General features: G+C 30.4%; 1 protein-coding gene across 1 annotated transcript in view; it reads right to left on the bottom strand.

Annotated features, from left to right (window-relative positions):
* Nucleotides 1-2,664: 2,664 nt before the first annotated feature.
* LOC145335081 (neuropeptide F receptor-like) overlaps nucleotides 2,665-17,288 on the bottom strand; it is a 41,969-nt gene continuing 27,345 nt past the window's right edge. Inside the window, exons 17-20 of the mRNA XM_080180793.1 lie at nucleotides 10,714-10,771; nucleotides 9,990-10,072; nucleotides 9,120-9,185; nucleotides 2,665-3,049 (exon numbers count right to left, since the gene is read on the bottom strand). Coding sequence (XP_080036919.1) covers nucleotides 3,024-3,049; nucleotides 9,120-9,185; nucleotides 9,990-10,072; nucleotides 10,714-10,771 — 233 coding nt within the window. The 3' untranslated portion in view covers nucleotides 2,665-3,023. The remainder of the gene's footprint in view (nucleotides 3,050-9,119; nucleotides 9,186-9,989; nucleotides 10,073-10,713; nucleotides 10,772-17,288) is intronic.

Raw genomic sequence — 17,288 nt, 5'->3', positions numbered from 1 at the left:
GTTTTTTTTGTTTAAAAAAAAATTATTTTTTTATCCTTGGTAAGGTTAGATTTAATAAACGAAAAAAGAATTGCAAAAAAAAATTTCTCCTTAAAAAATTAGCAATAGGTTTATAATCAAAAATACGTTTTAAGGAAATCACTCTAAAATTCCTACGAATGAATTAATTACCAGCACAATAAAAAAATTTTGTAAAGTAAACTTTGCATTATTATTCATGAAGAAAAGAATTTCAAGATTAAAAAATTTTCTTCTATAACTCAAATATCGTAGAATATCTTGAATGACTAGTGGATAAGTTAACCCCTCCCCCCCCCCCCACTCAATCCTATCCTTAGTTCTAATCTCCTGGGTCTCCATCAGAACCTTAATCTGAACTTAAAGAATCCCAAATAATTTCAATAACTGTACCCTAAGTTTTTGCCAGCGAATAAGTTAAGGTGGGTATAAAGCGTTGGGTGCCAGTGTAATTTTAAGTCCAATAAACTCTCCCTCCCTGGCGAGGTTGCTCTCTAATAGGTTATAACTTTGTGTCAAAACGTGACGTAATAAAATGAGGGAGATAAGAGGAGAAGTGGGAAAAAAAACCTAAAAAAGAGATGGATAATCCCTCATTTTTATTACGTCACATGGGTCATTGTTAACACAATTTTAACACAATTTGGGCTATGTCTATAACTTCTTAACAACTGTTATTGATTTTACCCAATCTTATTGATTTTTATCTTCTTATCTGGCACTAAAAAGGTTGCAAAAGATGTATTATCCTATTATTATAAGAATTAGAATCTAAGGTTGTTTGTTCTGTTTAAGATGATTAAGATCACGCTAATAACTTGTCTAATAGGTTGTGTTTTCGAGAAACCTTATAAAGCCCTTAGAGTGGTTTTAGACTATTTTCTGATACTTTTCACTAACATACAGATCTAATTTTCTTCCTGTTGTAATAAGCTTTTCATTTCACACTGCTTCGCCTGTGTAGAACGTAATCGTTCTTGTCGTGTATAGAAAATATATTTGTTGTTGCACTAGTGACTGCTTGGATATTACCACAAGAAAAAAAAATACATAAATAATAAAGATATTTTACATTCTGACATATTTTATATAGAGTTATGAAGATTATACAAGGCCGAAAACGGTCATAGATGCGTAGATATTGCCCGATAAAATGATGTACATCCCCAATGCAATGATGATACACAAATTTACCCCTTCATTTGAATAAAGTTAGTGATTGAAACGTTTGAAAACTCAAATCAGTGTTACTCAACTAAGCAAAATTCACTAAAGTCCCTAAAGTTGTTAAGCCAACGAAGATGCTGTGAGAATTGGTGCAAAAAATATGACGTAACAAAAAAAATTAGCCAATGAGAGGCCGTTATTGACCAATGGCGGCCACTACCATTGCCGCCATTGGTCAATAACGGCCTCTAATTGGCTAATTTTTTGGTTACGTCATATTTTTTGCACCAATTCTCACAGCATCGCCAACGAATAAGAAAACGTTAATATAAAAGTAGTGTTAGAAAAACCCCATCGTCCGCTTTCTCTCTGCTAACATGCAATAAATTAATTACATATATTGTTTAAAGAGATATTATTTGATTTTCGTAGTCCTTTCACTTTCTTCCTGAAAAATTTGTAGAATAAAGAAATGGGTTTGAAAATTTTCAAGATGTTTTGGTGTGCCATCTAATAAAAAGGAAACATATAACACTGATATACTCTACTAGTTATGTCTCTAAGGGCACTCTAATAGCATATACTCTAATACTGTATACAAATTTTCTATTGAAAGAGTGAATGAGTGAGTCAGTGAGGGAAGAGGATACTTATAGAGATGCTTCGCATCTAGAAATAGGACAATTATTCTGTCATTAATTCTAGCAATGCTTTTTTTCATTTTTAGACTCTCTTACTCTAGAGAGGGAGGGGACTGTTTATTACATTAGTTCTGAAAGTTTTATAATAAAGTTTTCTTATTCGCTGGCTTAACAATCTTGAGGACTTTTATTGAATTTTGATTGTTTTTTTTCATTTTTTTGAGTGTTGAAACGTTTTAACCACTAATTGTAATCTACAGGAGGGGTAATTTTGTGTATCAACATTTTGGGCGTACTTCAATTTATCTGCCATTGTCTTATCCCTTTGGGTCCCTGCTCTTACTCCCATTTGATATAACTTATAATGTATCAGCTCCTTTTGTTTGGTTGTATCTTTACTCAAGTATTAGAGTAAAACAATAGAGGGGGAGGGGGTTAAATAATAAGAGATATAAGTTTTCCGGAATTGTAATGTAGGGAGTAGATTTGAAATCTGCATCAAATTTTAAGGATTTTTTATAAAATTCGTTTTTTGTATAATTCTTTATCTAACAGCGGAAATACAAATTAAGTTAATTAATTTTGGCATCTGTGATTGGTGGATTTAAAAAATCTGCGCTCTGATTGGATGTCGTACATCATTCAACCAATTAGAGCGCAGGTAGTTTAAAATCCACCTATCCTATTGGTCAAAATTAATTAACTTAAAATGTATTTTCGCTTTTAGATAAAGAATTTTACAAAAAACGAATTTTATAATAAATCCTTAAAATTTGATGCAAATTTCAAATCTACTCCCTACATTAAAATTCCGGAAAACTTATATCTCTTATTAAATAACTGGAAGTCCCCTTCCTGAGGACCCTGTGCTGACTTTCATTGGGTCTTTGAAAATAAACCATTAGCGTTGGGAATATGAACACAGCCAAGTCGCTACAAAAGAGCAGAAGGCAATTTGCTAGCAGACGATAAAAGGTCCTTAATAGGGGGATCCAGGTAGTTGTCTGGTTATACATATATACTATAGATTTATTACTCAAGTATTAAACGATTTTTTAAAAACTGAATAAATGTCCATGTAATTACGAAAAAAATTCTTATAAAAACCTTTTTGTCATTTTTAAATACAATTTTTTCTTCTTTGGTTTTGAGATCTCTTGAAAAATTATTCTTTTGGGAATTTTGACTATATTTTCTTCATAGCTTATTGGCCTGTTCTTTTTCTGAAATAAAAAGAATTTATGTTTATATTATGGCTTTAGAACCGATTAATATCCACTGGATTAGAACTGATTCTCAGCCATACTAAAAAATCATGTATAGCATCATATTACTGACAATTTTCAACGAATATCAAAATCAAAGTAGTATCCTCGAAAAGCTGTCTATGATATGATGTTGTAAATAACTGTTATTGCCTCTTATTATAGACTGTTTTCCATGTATAGGAAGATTAAAAATGTTGTAATGTAAGGATCAGTACTAGGTTTAATTTTAATCACGTACATTCTTACCATAGTTACAGAGAAGATTCGTGAAGATGGGGGGGGGGGGGGGTTGAATACACCATCACAATTTTTTGATGGAGCAGGGCGATTTGATTTTTTTGTCATTTCTCCATGGGAGGGTAGTTTAACCCCTCACCAAGTAGCCTAAACCTATCCTATTCATCTGATTTTTGGAATAATGTTTCTTAGGACTACAAGGTAAAGTATTTTAAGCGAGGCAACTCTATAATCAAATCATAAAAATGTATCCTATATTAAAGAGGTTTAGCAACAAATTAACTTACAATTTTTTTTAGACTTATGCATTAATATTCTACTTATTCAGTTCCGACACTTTACAAGTGTTTATGTTAGTTTGTTCTACCGTTCAGAGCTTCGCTTTTATGGATGTTATCATCATTATAAAAATAAAATGAAAGTCTAAACTTCTATGTTTTAGTTGAATAGGTAGAAATTGAAATTCAAGTTTAATTAACCTAATTTATTTCAAATGTAGTCTCTATTTCAAATTTTGCACATAATTTTACATTCAATATACTATAATTACTTTGATTTTAATCTGAATGTTACTTCAAATCTCTTAAACAGATAATTTGAAAAGCCTCTGAGACGGTAGGACAAACGAACATTGACACTGTTAGAGTGTCAGAACTGTATAATCAGAATATAAATGTAAAAAATTCGAAACAGAATTGTAAGTAATTTGTTGAAAAACTGCTTAAATACTGGATACTGGATAAAACTTGATTAAAGAGATACTTCACTTATAACAGTTTACTTTGTTGTAGCTGAAATCATTATTCCAAAAATCAGATCAATCGGAAAATTTTATCACAGAAAAATTTATTGCTAAAAAAGTAAAAAATCAACATGCTTAAATGGACGTAAGGACATTCTAGTAAAGATTATAGAGTTGCTACGCTTTCTAAATCATAACTAACTACTACAGGAATCACTTTGCAAAATTTGGTATCTATTGGACAATTATAACGGATTGGCCGACCCTGATTATAAAATTGCTTCGCTTTTAAAAAGTATATTAGATGAGGTCAGGATACGTATCATTTTTTTTGTATTTATTACCCTTACTCGAATTTTGCAAAATGAAAAATAAAAAATCTTAAGATAAGTGTTCATAATTTTCCTATGTTATGTGCATGATTATTCTTGTTAGTAAAGCAAACTCTCCTTCTTGTGTTAATCAAATTAAAATTCTAGCTGTTTGAATGTTATAAAAAGATACAGGAAAACCTCCCAAAAGACAAACATTTCATTATTGTTCATTAGAGCTGGGCAGGCTCAAAGTTTTTTTTAGGTTTACAGATGTAAGATTTTTAAAAATTCCAAAAAATATAAATTTAAAATTATTTTTGAAGCCTAAGCTTTTCCATAATTAGACTCTTCTGTCCGTCTTTTAAATAAGATAGAATTGTCCTCTCGATTTCAAACTTTCCATGATGATTCTGTTAACAGTTGTGTACAATTTAGTAAGCAAACAAAATTATTATAGTTATAAACTGATTAAAAACATCCTGATTTTAAACTTTTTGACAACAAATTTTTGTATGATATTATTATTCTATACATATGATTTTGGGACAATAAGGAACAAAATTATAAGCGAAAAATCTCTTTAATTGAGTCCTAAAAAAGAAACTATGTCCTTATACAGTATCCTACATTTTAAAAAAATTGAAACAAATATATGTACAATTTTGTTTAGACTTACAAATTATTGTAAGGTTTATACATTCCTGACAAGTGTTTGACCAACCTTGTGAATTTTGAGCTTCGGAAAGAAACTATAGTAAATATCCAAATGTTAAATTTCTCAAAAAGGTGTTCATTGGCCCTACTCTAATATACGTGGCTATTTGTAAAGCATTTACATTTCTTTTGAAAAAAAAATTAGAGTAGTGGCGAAAATTTTTATTGAAATTGAGCAGATATATCATAAGACCTATCTGTGGACAGTAATTTTTCCATCATTTAAACTATCAATTTGTTCTAAAGTTTTCATGTGTGACGTCATAAAAATCCATCTCTTATTTAAATGGTGTCCTTTCCTACATCTCCTCTCATCCCTCCTTTATAGACGTACTCTTATGACGTCACACATGACACTTTGAGGCTTCTCGATAATCATGTACAAACAAAAATGATTTTGACAAATCAGATGTCTATATTTCTTATCTTCTTACCCATCTCCATTTGGTTATTTAAAATTCCAGATTTATCCCATATGTTAACCCATACAAATCATTTCTTTTTTGACCTGCGTTTCTCTTTCTTGTACGGGGGTTCCATGTCAAGGCTTGATTGGTTAAATAATCATACCCTTTTCTTAGGCCCAACCATCTCCATTTTCTCTGTTTTATTGGCAGTTTAATGTCTGACATATAGCTGGGCTCTAAAAGCTCAGCATTTGTGATCTCATTTGGCCAAAAGATCTTGTGGATTCTTCTGAGACATTTATTGACATATGTCTGCAGCTTGGAGACCACTGCTGTGTTTAGGAACCAAGTTTCGGCCCCACACAGCAAAACAGAGAGAACATAGATACTACTAATGTGCAGGAATTGATTATTACATAAATGTAGAATTTTGTAACAACCAGAGTGTAACTAAGCACATTTGATATAAACCAACTACTGTTTCATAGTTACTCAAAAACAGAAAGCTTTGGATCATTAAAAGTTTAACCTTTCAGAAGAAAGTGTATATTACACATAATTTGTAAAATGGCATAATTAATTATTAATTATTTCCTGTAACTGAAATTACACTAAAATTATTCAGTAAAGTTTGTTAAGCAAAAAGTCTAAGATTCATTAAATTATCATTTGAAAATCGTGAATATAATATATTTTTCATTATTTTGGAAAAGAATAATTAAAAATGAGAAACTTTGAAACTTCAAGAACATTGTTTCAGCTATTGGCTCTAGGACTGTTTGTTTATCAATTTCAAAACTCTATCATCAAATACATAACAGGACCAATAACTACACAAACTTCAACCACAACTTTTGATAAGATCCAGAAACCTCTGATTTACCTGTGCCAGGAAGACCAGTTTGACTACACAGAGGCTAGAAACATTGGATATAAGACCATGACACACTATTCAATGGGAAATCTTATTGATTCTAACAAATATACTTGGAATGGAAGATATGGTAATATTTCTTATCATGAGATTCAAGATAGGATTTACAACACTGACTATAGTAATGTAGTTGTAGAGAATTCAAAAACTGGGGTCATTTCTGATTTTCAAATAGCTGTTACTGAAATGGTTTATTTTGTACCATTTGGTTTTTGTATAAATATAATGCCAACAAAAAAGTTTAACATTGTTAAAAACACAGAAAAATCAGAACTTTATCTTGTGGATCCAGCTGGAGCTAACAAATTGAGAATGTTTGAATCAAATGCTGCCAATATTAATTTTGGACCAACAGATGTGGGTTACTATGATCGTATGGTCTTTGAGGTTGAGGTCAAAATCCATGATTTTAGTATACATGATGGTAAGACTTGTATGAACTATGAACAAATGGGTACAAGCTATGATTCATGTGTTCAAAATGAGATGAAAACATTTTTGCTTGAATGGTTCAAATGTTTACCTCCCTGGTTTCCTAAAAACAGTACTCTTACTTGTCAAAAGAGTGATGCCATGGAGATTGATGATGCTAACTTGACAATGCTGGATCAGTTTACAAAATTTATCAAAAAATTGAGAATGGAAATTTTACAGCCATGTTTGCCCCCATGTGTAACTATGCACTTCAAACCGAATAAAGTCATGCATATTAAAAATAGAGTTGACACTGCAATTGTTGATCTCAATGTTAAAGATGAAATAAAAGTTCACACTGATGTATATTCATATGATATATTCAATCTTGTGGTTGACTTGGGAAGTTCTCTGGGCTTATGGCTTGGTCTCAGTGCTCTTAATATCTTTGATACTCTGGTGGAGTTCTACATTGCAATGCAAAGAAAATACTTTCATTGATACCAAAACTCATTAGTGTTGCAAAGACACAAATACAACTAGACTTTTGGAGAGTTAGAAATATAAACACTCTAAGTGAAAGAAAGGAAATTTAATCTTTTATTACATCTTGTATTCTTAGAATTCTATATGTGTTTATCAATGTTTTAAGATTATGAAAATGTTTACTTTTATAGATAAGACTTGTAGTTTAAGTTATGTTAGGTCAGGTAATGATTTTTAATTGAATAGGTTAGGTCAGTTGGTAAGAATTAACGTAAATACAGTGTGTTTTTTTTAAGAAAACTTTTTTGAAAGCAATTTTACCACACTTATAGTTTTCAGAATTTAATGATTAATGGTTTTTTTCTTTGTTTTTAATACCATTAATAGAACAACAACAAAAATAATTCATTTCTTTTAAAAGTACGATTTTGAAGCGTTTTGCAGCCATTCTTGCAGAGGGTAGAAGATTTGAGCATAAGAAAAATGCGCTAAAACCTTTTTTAGATGTTTTTTATATAGAAGTTTTGAATTTTTGATTTTACTGTACTTTTTAACTAAAAACTGAAATATTTTGTTGTTGTTCTATTAATGGTCTTTAAAAAACAAAGAAAATAAGCCATTAATCATTAAATTCTGATAACTATGAGTTAGGTAACATTGCTTTCAAAAAAGTTCTCATAAAAAAACACACTGTATATATGACATCTAATCTATTGAAAATCAGCAAAAATTACTTTTGCTTAATTGAACTGAAAACTGTCCCTATAACAAGTTTTAAAGATTACTTTTTATACATATTTTTGTAAAATGTATCTTGATTAAATTTTTTTTTAGCTTAAACTGAAAACTGTCTGTATAATGTTCTCTTTTTTAAAATTATCTATATGTTAATGTATTTAAATATATGTTTTTATTAATGCCTCTAATTGTAAGTAATTTTTTTTATTTTCTTTAATAAGATTTTTAGTTTAGGTTGGGTTAATAATTGTAAATTAAATAGGCTTAAGAATTAGGTATAGTTATTGATATTTTATCTTTGAGATTTTAAGACAATCAAGTGTTCATTTAATAGGTTAGTTAAGTAAATTTAGAGGAATTTTAGGTTTAATTAAAATGATTAATTTAAATGTGTATAATTAAATCTTTCTATGAACTTACTTTGTTTCTAATGTATTATCAAATAGTAAAATATTTTTATGTTAATCAAATTTCTACGAATAGGAAGTCAAAATTCCTCGGCTGAATTTCTTCAGCTGTTGACATTTTCATTTTTTTATCTTTAGATCAGAGCTAAGCATAATTCTTAATCTTCTGTTTAGATATTGGCACCTTCAACTTTTGGTGGGATTAGTATCTTATATATATTTTTGAAATTTAGCTCACCTAATTTTTTTGGGGAGTATTACCCCCTCCCCCCCCACACTTCTTTTTGGACGTTTAGTTCCTTACTTCCTATCTAATTATTTTATTACTTCAAAAAGGTGTACCTATTAATAAATATATGGAGCTAAGTTTTTTTTCTTCTTATAGGCGGGTACGCCCCCTAGAGTCCTCTTGGGTCACTTGTGGGGGAGGAGGGGGGAAGATATCGACCCCTGGCCCACTTTCAATTTTATTTTTAAAAATAAATAGATTCTGTTGTGGGGGGATCATTCTTTTCTCTGGGAGATTTCTTTAAGGGGGGTGTTGGTATCCTCCCCCCCAAATAGTTATAAACAGACAAAAAAAACCTTACTTCTTTATATAATAGAAATTATGTATAATATAAGCTATATACCTTTTGAGTTGATTAATTTGATGTTTGTAACGACATCTGAATTTTGCTGTTCCATTCTATTTTCACCTTAAACAAGAGGAATTTGCCAGATTCTAACAACAATGAAATTAATTCGGGAAAAAAATCACGAAACCTATACGTGTTTTTCAGCTGTCGTTGGGGGGGGGGGGGGGGGGCAACGCATCGTAAAATTGAAGACCTCTCCATTTGCCCCCCAAATATTATTGTACATTTATTTCGCTTGTTGGTTATACTTGATTTGTACACAAGTAGAACAGATGAAAAGTAAATATGCTAATTCCTACAGAAAATTTTCCAGGGGCCAGCAATAGCATGCAAGTTAGGGTTCATTAAGGGATCTAAAGGGATAAGACAATAAATTGATGTACTTTCTCAATGATAATACACAAAATTACCCCTTCTGTAGATTATAATTTATGTTTGAAACGTTTGAACACTCAACTTAATGAATGAACCAATCAAAATTCACTAAAGTCCCAAAAGTTGTTAAGCCAACTAATAGAAAAACGTTAAAAAAACTTTGGAATTTAGTGTAATAAACAGCCTCTCTCTCGGTTCATTAAGTCTTCCATAGATATAAAGGAATGACCCTGTCAAAAAAATGACGTTATTATATTGTCAACATAAGTTTGTAGTCATTATGTTTTTTTGTTTTTGGGGGAGTTGAGGGTGTCCCACCCCCCCCCCCCCCCCCCCAAGAAAATAGCCTAAAACCACCACATGACCAGTAGGTATATTCCCTGAAGAGTAGAATCCGATCAGTTCAGTGGTTACCAAGATCTTAAGGGACGGACAGACAGACAGACGAACAGACAGACAGACATCGTTCTACTTTGTATTATAGATTACCTGCGTTTTGAGATTGTCGTTGCCTCCTTCCACTAGCAGGACGTAGTCGAGACAAACAACTGAGCAACCATTTGAATTCAGATCTATTTTTTGTTACAACAATTGCATACAATATATTTTTAAGCAAAGCTTTTCTATAATTAGGGTTGGTCCGTCCGTACTTCAGTACGCACGTATCGGTTATCTCTTATAGTAAATTTAGGCATGTTAGAATTGAAATATCGATTTAAACTTTTTTTGCCTATTTAAAACATGATGCAATTCAAATCTGTTTTTTTGTTTTACAATTTTATACAATATTTTTTAAAGCAAAGCTTTTATATAGTTAGCGTTGGTCCGTCCTTTCAATAATTTAGATATTTTAAAAATTTAAACTATTGATTTCAAACTTGGTATAATGATTCCTGCTTCAGTTGGATATAATCTTTAGGCGTAGTAATTCTAAATCACTTCCAAATCGCCCGCACCTCCATTTAAAACAGGCCGATTTTGAACTTTTTATATAACAGATTTAAACATATACAATTTTCATCATAATTATGATTTAATATTCTGCCTAGATATTAATGTTTGTCTCTTCTACAGTCTGATTTTAGTGCTTAGCTTTTATGGATGTTGTTATCCTTGTTTTATCAAAAGTCATGCCACTTTTCTTGCAGTGAGTATCTAATGGTGCGTTTTTTTTATTTGAAATGTATGATGTATATTTTTGTATAAAAGAAACCTAAAGTTTTCATTTAGAAAGCCATAAAGTACTGGATTACAACAAGCTGACATCATACCTAAATAGATTAATAGATAGACAAATAGATGGGCAGATAGATTGACAGATAGATGGACAGATAGATGGATAGATGGATATTTAGAAAGTCATAAAGTAATGAGGCCATCAAGGAGGAATACGGCTTCAAAGACATGTTTAGAATAGCCTGCAGCAGGTTTAGAGGCCACATCGAGGCTGCCATTATGGCCAACGGCGATTTTATCAATTAAATGTATAACATAAACATTTATGCTAGTATTAGTTTTGATTTTCAATAAAAATATTTAAAAATCTATGACTTGTGTCATTTTTTTGTGAAAACAAATTTTTGCAACAAATTGGCTGTCGCACCCTTTACATATGTAATAAAATTTTGGTAAAAATCAATATATTTTAATGTACATACGGACTCTCAGGTGTCGATTATAGTGTTGCTACACTTTCTAAATTATAAAATATACATAATTAAGTTTTAAATCAATAGAATAATTTCTAACATACCTAAATTAACAATTAAAGCTATCATTTTCAGATGGACGGACGGACAGACAAAAAAGAAGCTTCCCATATAAAAATGACCTTTTTACCAAAACAAGAACTTATTTTTTTAAGCCTCATAAATTTTATTTTATTTCTCTGCAGTGATATTTCTAAATAAGAGACAGTAGAAACAATAAATTTAGATAAATTGCTTTACATGGTTATTTTTATACACATAGCTTTTCACCATTTAGGGTCGTCGGTCCGTTCAGCCGTAATAAATATATTAAGTTGTTGATTTAGTATCATCCTATTAGAGTAAAACACAAGAGGTGAAAAGGTTAAATGCCCCGAGGACCATGTGCCGACTCTCAATTGAGTCTTTAAAAATCACTCAATAGCGTCGGGAATATTAACATAACCAAGTCGCTACAAAAAATCAGAAAGCAATTTGCTAGCAGATGAAAAGGTCCCCAATAGGGGGATCCAGATAGTTTTCGGGTTATACATCTATGTTTATACATTTATTATCGTTCTATCTATTTAATAGTTATTTCTTTCATCGTATTATAAACGGCTTTCCGCGGATATAGAATGTACAATTAAAAGATTAAAACCAGTTTTTTAGCCCCCATGTGCCGAAGGTACCCTATTACAGTATTGTAAATGTTGATTTCTAGAGCGATTAGGTGCTATGATATAAAAGTACTAGAGTTGGCTCGATATAACTATCTCGCTATTAGCTAGTGTTCTATAAGTATATATCTATTTATCTATTTCTCAATAAATCAATTTTCTGCCCCCGCCATTACTATCTAAAAGAAAGTAGTTAATATTTAATAATTTAAATGATTTTAAGATTTCTTCAATCATATTTTTTTCAGTTTACCATCACCAAAGGGTTAATATGATTAAAATTTTAGTTTCAATATTTGAACACACAGGAAGTGTATAAAAGGTATCTTATCTAGTTAAGTCAGGTAGAAAGCATGTACACATTCTCATTCAATTGGGCTTTCTAAAATATTACATTAGTCCCCAAAGTTTTATTATAACGTTTTCTTATTCAATAGCTTAATAACTGTTGGGACTTTTTTCAAAATTTTAAGTGGTATGTTTATTAATCTTAATATCCAACCGTTTCAATAACTAATTGTACAGGACAATGACGTCCAAGCTTTTTTATGTTGGGGGGGTAGGAAGGGGTGTAAAAATTATAATGCAAAAATTTTGCCTAGGCATCCCCAAATTCAATTTGGACGAATATCAATTTATCTACTATTGTCTTATCCCTTTAGATCCCTGATTTCCTCTACTTACAAATGAAAGATATGTTCATAGATGTTCCTTAATATACGCCAAAATTTAAAAATAAAGTAAAGAGCAAAAAAAATTCAAGGGCCATTAAAAAGAGATATAATAAAGGGTGTCTAAAATATCTCGCTAGCTTCTGGAATAAATCGGTTTCTTTTCATGGAAGCTTCTTATATTTGTTATATTTGTAAAAAAAGGAAACTGTTATTCTTGCTTTAAAAAAAACTTTTTAAAATAAAACAAACTGTTTTCATGCGCAGTTCTTAGTCCAGACACACACAGACATACATTCTATCTTTCGGCTCTAAAGATACATAAACCCCTCTAAAGATAGTAGATTTATAAGAATTGCTTCAAAATATTTTGTAAAGGATAATTTTTTTTTAATCGCAATTTGCTTAGCATGGTCCAAATCATGAAATATAATCAAATGGGCAGATGCTAAACATTTTTGGTTAAAATGTATAAACAACAAAAAAGATTATTAAGATTAAATTTTACAAAGAGACATATAAAAAAACTTATTACAATGAGTATAATACTATTAATTCATGATCTTTCTTAAATCATTTTTTTTTACTTTAGTAAACTTGAAAAATCTTTGTTCCATAAAACATTAATTTTATGATTTTTATTTTAATTTTAATTTACTTTATAAGGCTTACCTAAATTTTACATTGAGAAAGGCTACATACACTTTAGTTAAGCTTAGCCATACATATAAAACTAGGAAACGTTTTTATAAATAAGCCAAAACAAAATTTCTTAACTGCAATACGCAATTTTCAAAATTTCAAAAATTCAAGGAAAACAGGTTCTCAAAGCTGCCTAAAGTTTCCATGCATAAAAAACTTCAGCATAAACTTTCTAAATTAACTTCATTATTTAACCAAAAAAATTCAAAATGAAGAAACGCTGGGAGAGGCTTACATAAAAAGATAGGGTATACTAAAAGGGTTCTTAATTGGAGAGAAAGCAGGTAGACAATAAAGAAATGCTAGGAGATAGGAAGGGGGGTAGACAAGGATTACTTAGAAATTAATGTAAGTATAACTTTAAGGAAGGCTTACATAAAGAAATAGGTATACTTAAAGTGTTCTTAAATGGAGAGAAAGCAGGTAAAAATTCAAAAAGAAGAAATGTTAGGAGAGGGGAAGGGGGTTGACAAGAAGTACTTACAAATTAATGTACGGTTTTCATGACAAGTACAACTTTACATAAAAAAGCAATCTTAAAGCCAAACAAATAGAATTTAATTGGTTATTTTTAAAAACAGCAAATTAATTGTTCTTTTAGCTTAAAAAAAATTTGTAAAAAAAATTTGAGGACAAAATACAACTTTTTGGGAGGAATATTTTCCACCCCCCCCCCCACAAAAAATGGGAGGGGGGTCACAAACTCCCAAAATGCTAACTTTTTGTTTATGGTCGGAATTAAAAAATCTTTTCAAAAAACCTTAGAGTAGAGTATAAAAGGTTTTTTTCAACTCCTAGTTATATGCCGTAGCCATATTTAAAAACACCCAAATTTATTGGGTGGGAAGGTGGGGAGTGGGGGTTTACATCCCCTCCGGTCCCCCCATTTGGACGTCCCAGCTCACAGACAAACATCCTATTTTTGTTATTTAAAATAGCAGCTACTCCTCAAACTTAAAAGTTATTAGACTCACAAAGAAAGGTTAAAAAAACAGGCATCTAAAGGGATAAGACAAAAGCCAATAAATTGATGTGCAACCCCAATGATGATACACAAAAATACCCCTACTGTAAATTAAAATTTATGGTTGAAACGTTTTAACAATCAACTTAATGAAACAACCAATCAAATTTTACTAGTCCCAGAAGTTATTAAGCCAACGAATAAGAAAACATTATTTTAAAATGTTGGGGACAAATGAAATAAATCAGAGCTGGATCTTTAAATCATTTCAATGGTGCGCTAAACCACCCCGCGCACCATTGAAATGATTTAAAGATCAAGCTCAGGTATAAAGTTAGCAGGGATAAGACAAAAGCCAGTAGACTAATGTACAGCCCCAATGATGATACACAAAAATACACCTACTGTAAATTAAAATTGAGTGTTGAAACGTTTGAACACTCAAATTAATGAAACAACCAATCAAATTTTACCAGTTCAAAATGTTGTTATTCCAACAAATAAGAAATTGTTATTTTGAAATGTTGGGGACAAATGTAATAAAGCTGAAAACCATGTTTTTGATTTTAAAAAAATCAATTTTGTTATTGGTATAAGCTAGTAATAAATAGCCCATTGTCCCCTCTTTCTTTATTAAAATAAAACATGTGATGTTTATTAGCAATTTTCTTAGCATAGTAAAGAAAGTTTACAGTGTTCTTTTCCCTAAATCAACACTTAATATTAGATAGGCGAAGCATTGCCAAAAAATACTTTAATCAAAAATAAGTCATTTAAAGCTGTCATTCAAGTTTTGAAGAAATAAAGGAACACCAATAAATAAATTATCAAGTAAGAATTATTAAAAGGTATAATATAGATACATACTCCCAAATTCAGCCAATAGGAATACAGGGGAGGATCAATCTGCCATATATTGGTTAGAAAGTAAACAGAATTTGGTTAGAAAGAGCAATTATCCTTTCATATCATTTGCAAAATGAATCAGCTATAAATAGTCTTTCATAGGATAAGCCTTTGCTTAGGTTAATCATATGGTTAAAAAATTTCTTCCCTTGCATGATGTAAAGCATACAACATAACATATATAAGAAATCATCTTTAAATAGTTAACTTTTTTTGAGATAAAGATAACTCTTTGGAAATTCCTTATTAAGTTGGGCCCGATTTACCAACTAGATCTACTATATCTATTGGTTTATTATACTATACTTTTGTACTTTCTTTGTAGAATATTTTTTTAAAGGTTATTATTTAAAACAGCTAATTGTTCTTTTAGCTTAAAAATAAAAAAAAAGTATTATAGCCTTCATTAGTTTTTAAGAAGTCCCACACACACAGACACACATCCTGTTTTTGTTATACATGATAGCTACAACCCCTCTAATATTCAAAGATGTTAGATTTTTAAGTTAGGTTAAAAAACGTTTTTTAAAAGCGAAGCTTTTCTATAATTAGGGTTGGTCCGTACGTTCGTCACAGAGAGTTAGCTCTTTTCGTTAATTTAAACAGGTTAGAATTGTCCTATCGATTCCAAACTTTGCATGATGATTCCTGTAGTAGTTAAGTACAATTTAGAAACTCTATAATCAATACCAGAATGTCCGTACGTCCATTTGAAACATGTCGATTTTTAACTTTTTTGACAACAAATTTTTGTATATTAAAATTATCCGATTCTTCAGATTTTTTTGAAAACTGATTTCTTATGCAACAAGGTAAAATGTTATAAGTAAAGCATCTCTATAAACAAGTCCCAAAAATGTTAGTATGTCCTTAAACAGTATCATCCATTTAGGCAGTTTTGCAAAAAATTTACTTACAATATTCTTTGTACTGATGCATTAATATTCTGCTAATTAAGTTCTGACAATCTACAAGTGTTAAAGTTTGTTTGTCCTTCCATTTCAGAGCTTCGCTTTTATGGATGTTGTCATCCTTGTTATATAGTGATTTCTTACCTTGGTATAGGCACCATGTGAAATATAGGTAAACACACATGACACATAATCGAATATTAGAAATAAGCAAGTGTTGAACCTGTGTACTTTTTTGTTAAAATGAATGAACATCTATATAGATGTTAAAATTAAAATCTACAAAGAGTCACATATTATCAAATTTGATATGTTTATTACAAAGAGTAGCTTTTATTTCTATAAGATCTTGCCTTATAATTTTTTTCTATTGTAGTAAATTAAAAATAATCCACACAAAGTTGACATCAAATTGTCTGCTTATGAAAGAATTTTAATTCTTATTATTTTTAAAATTAATTAAGGTAACCTTTATTTTTATAAGTAAGGCTTTGGAGAAGTGGATCAAAAGGGTTGATATATGAGTTAGGGGGAGGGGATTAGACTAGCTTTACATAAAGTGTTAGGTATAGCTAAAGGGTTCTTAATTGGAAAGAAAGCAGGTAGAGGAAAGAAGAGAGGGGAAGGGGGGGGGGGGTTGATAAGGGTTACTTAGGAAACTTATGTAAGGTTTTTAGTAAAACTTTAAGGTAGGCTTACATTAAAAGTTAGGGACACCTAAATAAATTAAGGTATTCTTAAATGTATGAGAAAGCAGGTAATTTTTCTTTCTTCTCTAACTTGTTTTAAAACACCTTTGACAACCAATGAATAGATATTTAAGATCTAGATGGTCTATCTGGCATCAAATTCTGTTATACATATAAAGGGGTTCCTATAAGACAAACCCCTTTGTTAATTTTTCAACTTTTTTATTTCATGGGTGGGTGATCTCCAACACCACCTTAAAATTTTTTTTAAATACTTTTCTTTTATTTTATATTTTTTGGGGGTAGAGTACCCTCCAAAACCCCCTTAAATTAAAAAAAATTATCTTCCATTTTCAATTTTTAAATTTTTTTTCTCGTATTCATTCGAATCCGGTGGATAGGAACCGGTTCTTATCCATAGGAAAAAACTATGTCTAGCATCGTATTATATCCAGTTTTCTACGAATATAGAAAACTAGTTTTAATCTTATAATTGTACATTCTATATCCGCGGAAAGCCGTTTATAATACGATACGAGAAATAACTATTCTTTTATTTTTGAATTTTTTTGGGGGT

The sequence above is a fragment of the Acartia tonsa genome, chromosome 13 (assembly GCF_053477335.1).
Source record: "Acartia tonsa isolate MP-2025a chromosome 13, ASM5347733v1, whole genome shotgun sequence".
NCBI lineage: Eukaryota > Metazoa > Arthropoda > Copepoda > Calanoida > Acartiidae > Acartia > Acartia tonsa.
This window is presented reverse-complemented; position numbering and strand designations above follow the sequence as displayed.